The following is an 8422-nucleotide window of genomic DNA, read 5'->3' as shown; positions in this document are numbered from 1 at the left end:
CAACATTGTTTTTTGATTATAGCATTATTTATTTTGACCTGGTGGGTCACACGTTTGTGGGCGGAGACAATTTTTCTTGTGATTATAACTCATTTTTGCACCTGTACGTTAGAAGGGAGACGGTGAATTGGGTTGCCCCACTTTTTGTTAACTGCTTTTTTGCCCCATTTTTTTTCTTTTGCTTACAAAAAGACAGTTATCTTAATTGGATTTATTTATTTTTTTTGTCATCAATGAAAGGTTCATTAATTCAACTCCCTTTGTTTAGCGTCAGTCTCTCAGCGACTTTTGATTTTTTGGTTGTAGTCGCTACATCAAACTTTATTCAAGTTATTCACAGACGGTTGAAGGACAGAACAAATCACATCCAACTCAAACATTTTGACAAATTTTTGACCTTCGTGTACTGTAAAAACTCATTTGGAGGTCAGGAAATACAATCAAAACTAAAATGCACCAGATTTTAGGGCAGATTTTCTATATTTGAGCAAATTTGATGATTTTAAATTGCCTGGTAATTTTTACCCCATATGAAAAGTACTTATAACAAAAAAACGGATCAAAATATCAAAACACATAAATTAGAGTAGTTTTCTTTTATTTTCTATCTGTGGTATACGTAACAAAATAAAAAATAAATAAAAACATACGAAGATCCTTAAAAAATGCATGGAAATTACAGATAATGTAGGAATTTGAGAAGATAAAATTCCTAAAGAAAAGATATTGTTGCTGTCAAGTTTAAAAAAAGAAAAACATTTTACATTTGGAACGCAGAAACAGTAAGCACCTGTTGTTGTGTCTCCACTGTCTGTTTTAAAAGTAGTTTAATAACTATTTGTAATAAAAAAGTATTAACTTTTAAGTTTTCAATGTATTAACTTTTGAGATTTGACAAACATAAGTGCAAAAACTTGAGCTGCAAAAATGGACTCGTAGCTCCTGAGTCCATTCCTTTTTTGGGTTGGTTGCATGAGCACCTTTACATGCAGATCATTTAATTCTCATTCGTCTTTCTTTCTACTAGATGCTGGATTTGGTGAGTTTAACTCAAACTCAAATGTGTTTTTATGGCACAGGAATTTAGTACTCTAAAAAGACAAAATTGCTGCAAAGAGTCTGCAAATCCATAAGCTAAAAACACTATTTTTAGAAGCTGCTCAGCTTCAAATGTAAATGGAAAGCAGCTGCAAAGTTTGTCATTTTTCTCCACAATGTTTGAAAAACTGAGGAACCATCAGGTTGACTTAAACCTCGTAGACGAGAGGAGCTGTGGAAACCGACTGTGCATTTATAGGAGAGTCAGGTTGAGGTAGGAAGAGCTGCTGGGATTTCCTGCTGCTTCCATGAGGAACCTTCAGAGCCACAACAAGAATCCTGCCGCTTCCAAACTCACTTCCTCTCAGCAATCAGATCAAAACACAGATTCCATAACGTTCAGAAAGAACGGAAAACTTGCTGCTTCAGAAAACCCAACGCCTGCAGGGTCCACCAGAACATGGAACTGCAACATACTCATGAGCACACAGTGAGAATGAAGGAAGCAGGAAATGGTCTTATGTTCTGTCTAATGCTCTCGAGGAACAATCCACTCCAGCTGATGTCGGTGAAGCTCTCTCAAACCGGTTAAAGTTCTGGACTTCAGTGACTTCATCATCATTCAGCTGCAGATCAGTAGCTTGGATCATGGTTCTGGTAACCCGGTTTGAGCAGAACCACAGATCATAGACTCACATTCATGCTGACTTCTTTTTAAAAGCAGAATATGTAAACCATCGCTTTAATTTAGGATCTTTGTAAAAATAGATCGCTTTACTTCCAACTAAAAGCTTCATATGAACCAACAGGAGAAAAACATTTTAAAAGTTTCTACTTCGTTTGTGTGGTGTTCAACACCAACGCCAAACAACGGAGATCCGGTTTAATCCAGAGGAACCTCAGGTAACAGACTTGAGGGAATGTCAAAGGAAAAGGAGCTGCTGGGAATGTGATGAAAGGTTGAGCGGATCGGTCCAAACATCTCCGTGCTGGTCATGAGGGCCGTTTTGGGGTCAGGAGGATCTGCTCCCTGTGCGCCTCATACTGTTGCAGCATTCGCTGCAGGTCGTGGTCTGCAGGAATGACCTGTAGACACGCAGAGCTCATTTAACCTTGAACTGTGACATCATCATCATCATCAGAGAGCATAGCTCACCAACAGCGGAGCCAGAGTCTGCCTGAAGAGCCAGTCTTCGTACAGCTGATGGATGGACTGCAGGTACTCCTGAGGATTGAGAGAGCGCACGTGAGAGCGTGCTCTGATGGAGGTGTTACAGCTGGATAATGGAGCAGTGGTTGCTGACCAGAGGGATGACCTTCTCCTCCTCTCTGCAGCGCCTCTTCAGCCGCTCATGGCAGGTCTCAGGAGACGTCTGCAGGTAAACTGTGGGCACAAGTCCCGTTACCCATTAAGCAACGCCCACGGGCGGTTCTGCCTCAACCTTGCACGGTTCTTACCGATCAGATCCACCGGCAGAGACATGTTCGCTGTGATCCAGTCGAACCACTCGCTCAGAACTGCATGGTCCACCTCTGGCATCTTCCCACTGAAGGTTCATGAGGAGAGATGAGAAAACCAATCAGAACAGAACCAGACCAATGTCTCCAGCTGCTGCAGTACCTTCTGAAGAGGTTCTCCACAAAGATGTGTTTGGCGCTGAAGATGGACCTTTCCATCATCCTGACAGAAGATGACTGAAACACAAGAAGATGCTCAGCTCCTAAACCCCCCTGAATAAATCTGGTTCTGGTTCTGGACTCACGCTGGGAGACAGATGCTGCTTCAGCATGGAGAGCTGGACGTAGGTCTGCAGAGTGATGGCCCAGCGCTCCGGGTCCTGGTACATGAGAGCCTGCAGACACAGAGCAGGGCTGGTTTAAGGTCAGAGCGACCTCTAGTGGTCAGATGAATGAGACCAGAAGATCCAAATGGACAGATGCTTCAAGCGAAGACAAAAAAAAACAGCTTTGATTGGTGTTTGTTCTGATGCATCAACCACAGGAGATAAAAACAAACGGAGAGACTCAGCTTGACAGACTGATCCGGGGTCATAACCAGACCAGGTCCGTGTGCTTCAGCTGACTTTTGTAAATTCGTGGAAGCGTGTAAGACGCAGCAGCACATCAGGTACATGTAGAGTCCAAGTAGTACATGTAGAAACAGTTTTACTTTGGGCTGACAGTGTCAGGCAAACATCAAGCGAGTATCAGGTGAACGTCAGGCCATCGTCAGGTGAAAGTCAGGCAAGCTTCAGGCTAGTGTCAGGGAGATGATGAAGGTGAACACCATGTGAGGGTCCTGTCCCACAGACAGACAGTAGCACCGGGCAGTCTTGTTACTTACCAGGGGGTTGTGTCCGCGCACATTCCTCCAACTAGAAATGGGTTCTAGCAGAACCTGGAACATAACAGCACAGGTAAACAGTGGATGGGGGGGGGGGCTTCTGTGATGTAATCCCACTGGACTATAGTGTGCTATACATGCAGCACTGGTACCTCGATGTCACTGGTTCTGCTGAAGTACTCCAGACACGTGGTCTTCCCGCTGGCGATGTTCCCCTCAACACAGATCTGAAACAGACAGACATCTTCTGTCAACCACGGGGAACCACAGAGCTGGACGGAGGACTGAAGAAGGAGGCCTCACCACAGTCGGGCCGCCATCTCTGCTGGACATCAGCTTTCCTGGAAGAGAGACAACAGAGATCAGGTTATGGCAGCGCCCCCTGTTGGCCTGATGACGAGCTCCAGAACGAAGAGGAGGCTGATAAAGACATTTGATTGGATTTCTAGGACATATTTTCTGCAAAGCAGCAAGAGTTCATTAGAAATTTGCCTCTGAGTTGTTGGAGCGTAGTAACCCTGCCCCCATTTCCCATTATCCATCTGTTTTCCCCCTCTGAGCCAACCTCAAGCTCAGACTGGGAAAACGAAGACGTACATGGATCTATTCGTCTACAAGTGGATGCGTCAGAGTGCAGCAGAGCAGAGAGCTCGCTACTACAAGCTTTTCAAACGTCATTGTTTTTGTCAATGATTTGATTAAAGAAATACTCAGAAGTTTCAAACTTAAAGTTCTTTAGACATGTCCTCTATCATGAGAAACAAGCTACAAGAACCTGTTAAAAAACAGGATTTCCATAAAATGAAGCCACATGATAGAAAACACAATTTAGATCTAATAATGACTTTAACATCACTGACTTAAACTCCTGAGTCACTCAGTTTCTGTTCAGATCTTCAAACACTTTCCTTTCTACTGAAGTGAAACAAACTGTTATCCTGTGAGTTTTCTTATAGTGCTATCAATGCATATTCAGTCTTAAGCTCTTGTCAACCATCAACACATTTCAACATTAACCACAGCCTATTGGGAAGTGTGTCCATCACCTGTAGAAACTAGTGATTCCATCCATTATGTGACTTAATGAACAGAAAGAAGAAGACAAAAACTCAAAGTTTCTGATGTAAGAGTTTCAGCTCTCCTGACGTCATAGGTTAGTCTTCTCATAACAGAAGACTCGGACTGTCAAGTCCAAATTGTGAACCTCGGGATGTTGTCACGTGACTTTAAGCATGCTGCAGGTGGGCTCAAACAGTCACGTGACATTTCTGTTACAAAAGCTTAGTGGAGAGTTGTTTAAGGACCGCGCCGATCAGCTCCCGTCCGACCGGCAGCAGCCGAGCAGCGCGCGCTTCTCACCTGTAGCCATCTGTCGCGTGCCGCCGCGCGCTCTGCCTTGAGTCCCGACAGGTGAGCTCGTGGTGATCTTCCGCGCGGCAGGTATCAGGCGGCGGATGAGGCTCGTGCACACAGAACCTGTCGCCATACTGGTCCCCCCACACATAGGGCTTCCTTGCTCGTGCTCTGCTGCCGAACGGCGACATCGCGCAACAGCGCCGCGCGCGGCGAGGAGAACCTGCACCAGACTGACGTGTATGGACAGGATATAGACTCACTCCGATTTGTGGGTGCATAATTGTGCATAAATAAGGATTTGTGCATGTGTATTATTGATTTGTGTGTGTGTAATTTAGGATTTATGCATAACTTTGAGTTTGTGCGTGTGTATTCTTAATTTGGAACTCATATGTTTTGTCATGTAAAAAAAATTACAACTGAAAAAAAAAATACAATTTACACATGCACAAATTAAAAATACAACAGATTGAAACTAATTACACACAAAAATCTTTAAAAACACACAGATTCCATCGTGAGACTTCACGTCTCACTGATTCATCCGTGAGTGATGCGTTCAAGTACTACTAAAATGCTGGGTCATCAGAGTTTTCTTATCAGCCGTTTTAAACTTATATTGTGTTATTGACATTTCCCCACTTTATTAAACAGATATTCCCAATAATTAATATAAAATAGTTTAAATTAACATTTTTTGTAAGAAACTCTTACTTTAATAATATATTCTTCTTTAATTCTTAACCATTTAAATATATAATAAATCTATAAAGAATAAATAAGGACAGGTAATGATGACCACCAAAGACCAATCCAGATTCAGATTTCATTTATTGTCAAATACACAACTTTCATTGACACACAAAACTGGCTTTAAACAACCCAAAAAAGATCAGACTGACATGAGAAATGTGAACACACAGTTCAAGGTTGACTGTATTTGTGTCGAGTTTACACAGCAGCAGAAGTCAAGAATGGGATGAGCAGCAAAGCCACTTTTCACACTCTGTGGAAGCAGATGTTTTGGGAGAGCCAAGGGCAACACTCTCCACTCAAGGCAGTCGGATTAGATTAGAGTCTTTGTGGCACCAGTAGTTGTTTTGTCCAGCTGGTTGTGTCCTTGACTGATATCACAGAGTCTTCAATGGTGAACAGCTTAGACCGGTCTCTCCTCGACTCGGGCGACGAGTCGCTCCAGGTTGGCATCCATTTTCCGCACAAGTTCAAGGGTCTCAATCGAGCTCATTTCGACAACCCAAGCACAGGGCTTTTGATCAGCTTGTGAGAGGTTCTCGCTAAGAGTCCATACCTCCCGAAGCATCTCTCCATAGAGCTCCAACCGCTCACCTCCTGCGGTTTTCTCCTCCCAGACCGCTCGATAAATCAGAAAGCCTCCGATTCCAATCGTGAGGAATCCAATGATCAGGAATCCAAACAGGTACACATCTTCAACGTCTTCCACTGACAGGTGGGACAGACACACCAGTCTCCACTGGCCCCATGCATCGTTGATGTATCCAGCCGCATAGGTCCCGTCTGGGCAGGGGGGATCGGTGGTTCTGTTCCTTAGCGTGGAGTAAACTGTGTCAATAGAACTCAAAGACCAGCTCATCAAATCCATGTTCAGAGTACAAAATGGGTGCAAACGAATGGAAAAAATGCAGACAGGACAAAAGCTGTGGGAGTGACAGGGGAGGAGAGACGAGGAAACACGTCTGACCTCAGCAGGGAGAGAAATTTAACAGAATCTGCTGAGGGGGGAATAATGACTTTTATTAAGAGTTACATTAAAGAGAACAACTTACATTTATTAGGCGTTCCATTAGGCTTAAAAAGACAAAACAATACTTGTAACCACCTAATAGCTGTTTTCTACGGAGCCCCTGACCTGACATGGGGGAAAAAAATAATTATTTCGTTCCCACGGATTATTAACTTGTTCCCACGATATAATTAAAGCGTTTGAACGAGATCTTTTTAATAAAGAAAATCATAAAGGGATTCTTTTTCCAGACGGACCGGCCTCTAGAAAAGGTCTAAGGAGTGTGCCACAGTGCTATTTTATAATGAAGAAAGTGTATTTCTAACTAAGAAAAAGCGTTTTATTTTATCTTTTAACAATAATCATATCATACGAACAACATAGGTATTGTCATGTAATTAAAGAAATTATTGGTTTAAAAAGCAAAACAATTTTGACAATTTTATATTAATTATTATTATGTATTTCCTCTCTGTGATGCTGGGAGTCAAAAATCATGGAAAAGAAAACCGCCCAACAAATTCATTCATTCATTCAGCAAAATCAGACACATGTCTGGTTTTGTTAAATTAATGAATGCATTTTATTTAAAAAAAAAGAAACATTTTTATTTTTCAAAACATTCATAACCAAAACACGTTGATAGCATTCACAAATCTAACTAGTCAGACACAGTTGTGAGGAAAAAAATATATCTAATTATTAAAATAACTTTTAACAAAATCAGACATTTGGTAATCTACTAAATAATGTTTATTTTATTTGAATAAATAACTTTTAACAAAATCAGACATTTGGTAATCTACTAAATAATGTTTATTTTATTTGAATAAAAACAATTTTAGTGATGAGATGGGGAAAAATGTGACAAGAAGTTCTGAACAACCATAGACCGTCTAACTAGCAGCAACATCAATAGTGGCAACTAGTGATGAACTCAAGAGCTGGTGGGAAAATGCTAGCTATTTTGGCTAATTTAGGCTTTTTTTTTTAGTTTAGCTAATATTTCAGGTGCATGCTAGCTATTTTGGCTAATTTAGGCCTTTCGTTGTTGTTTTTTTAGGCCAAATATTTTTCAGCGTTCTTAGCTATGAATTCCAGCATCTTCAGCTATCAGCATTCACACTAGAATTATCACAGGTAATGCTATATATCTAGTTCTTAGTTTCAAGCTAATGATGGTTGAGATGTGCGCTTTACATCCAGTTTGCACATGATGTGATTAGCCGACTAAGTGGAAAAAATAATCTGTGATTGGTTTACTATTAACATAATCGTTTGTGGCATCACTACTCCTGATTAACGCTGATGTCGTCTGAACCTGTCAGATGGTTGACGTTGTGGAAAACGAAGCAAAGATGGCTCACATGAGGCCACCTGGTGGTAGTGTAGCTGCTGCCGGCGGCGGCGGCGTCTCCGACGAGAACCGAGGTCCATCCAAAGGTTTCGTGGTGAGGGAGGCTCCCTGGGCTAACACCAATGAGAAAGTGAGTTAGGGGAAACCTCATGGGGTAACAACCAGCCCCAGCCTCATTTCTAACCCCTTTTTGTGTCTTTTAGGCTACTAACATGAGCAGCTCTGAAGATTTCCCAAGCTTTGGAGCTCCAGTCCCACAAAACTTTATACAACACATTTAACATCACACTAACTGTTGAATGGAGTTTTCGTGAACATCTGATTAAAAGACTGTTTCAGGCACAACAGCAGAATCTCTCGTGCCAACCGTCTGTCCCGTGTTCCTCACCTTCCGTTTGGGGTCAGTGTCCACTCCCTTCGTCTTCCAGTTGCTATGCAGGTCCAGCTGGTCTGTAGCAACGGCCCTCCCCTTCTTCTTTTCAATCAGCCTTACAGCTAGAACGATAAAAACCAGGTGGAGAGGCAAATCACCGTGTCATTGTAATCCTCTCGGACTCTCACCCAC

General features: G+C 42.2%; 1 protein-coding gene and 1 long non-coding RNA gene across 4 annotated transcripts; one reads left to right on the top strand and one right to left on the bottom strand.

The window, feature by feature from the left end:
• Positions 1-1746: 1746 nt before the first annotated feature.
• tk2 (thymidine kinase 2) lies at positions 1747-8277 on the bottom strand. 3 transcript variants are annotated; one of them, XM_024259547.2, is made up of 12 exons: positions 8246-8277; positions 7868-7970; positions 4742-4968; positions 3686-3723; positions 3535-3609; positions 3383-3436; positions 2802-2891; positions 2660-2733; positions 2497-2585; positions 2343-2422; positions 2195-2263; positions 1747-2124 (listed from the first exon to the last, which is right to left on the bottom strand). In XM_024259547.2, exons 3-12 carry the CDS (start codon positions 4884-4886, stop codon positions 2032-2034), a joined length of 807 nt encoding a protein of 268 aa, XP_024115315.1. In that variant the 5' UTR covers positions 4887-4968; positions 7868-7970; positions 8246-8277; the 3' UTR covers positions 1747-2031. The 3 variants fall into 3 exon arrangements, with proteins under 3 accessions (XP_024115315.1, XP_036065878.1, XP_024115316.2); XM_036209985.1 differs by having other exon boundaries at positions 7878-7970; positions 8246-8266; XM_024259548.2 differs by lacking the exon at positions 8246-8277 and having other exon boundaries at positions 7878-8023.
• LOC112137313 lies at positions 4669-8246 on the top strand. The gene is made up of 3 exons (XR_002917517.2): positions 4669-4792; positions 7829-7987; positions 8061-8246. It is a non-coding gene; the product is annotated as an uncharacterized LOC112137313 (long non-coding RNA).
• Positions 8278-8422: the final 145 nt, after the last annotated feature.

The sequence above is a fragment of the Oryzias melastigma genome, linkage group LG1, assembly GCF_002922805.2.
Source record: "Oryzias melastigma strain HK-1 linkage group LG1, ASM292280v2, whole genome shotgun sequence".
Lineage (NCBI taxonomy): Eukaryota > Metazoa > Chordata > Actinopteri > Beloniformes > Adrianichthyidae > Oryzias > Oryzias melastigma.
Note: the sequence above shows the minus strand (reverse complement) of the source record. Positions and strands in the feature narration are given on the sequence as shown.

Excerpts from the sequence above, each read along its gene's own strand:
- tk2 (XM_024259548.2), bottom strand. The coding sequence starts at position 8,008 with ATGAGGTTTCCCCTAACTCACTTTCTCATTGGTGTTAGCCCAGGGAGC. Across the intron at positions 3,437-3,534 it reads GCAGAACCAGTGACATCGAG|GTTCTGCTAGAACCCATTTC; the intron begins GTACCAGTGCTG and ends GTTATGTTCCAG. Across the intron at positions 2,734-2,801 it reads AGCAGCATCTGTCTCCCAGC|TCATCTTCTGTCAGGATGAT; the intron begins GTGAGTCCAGAA and ends CTTGTGTTTCAG.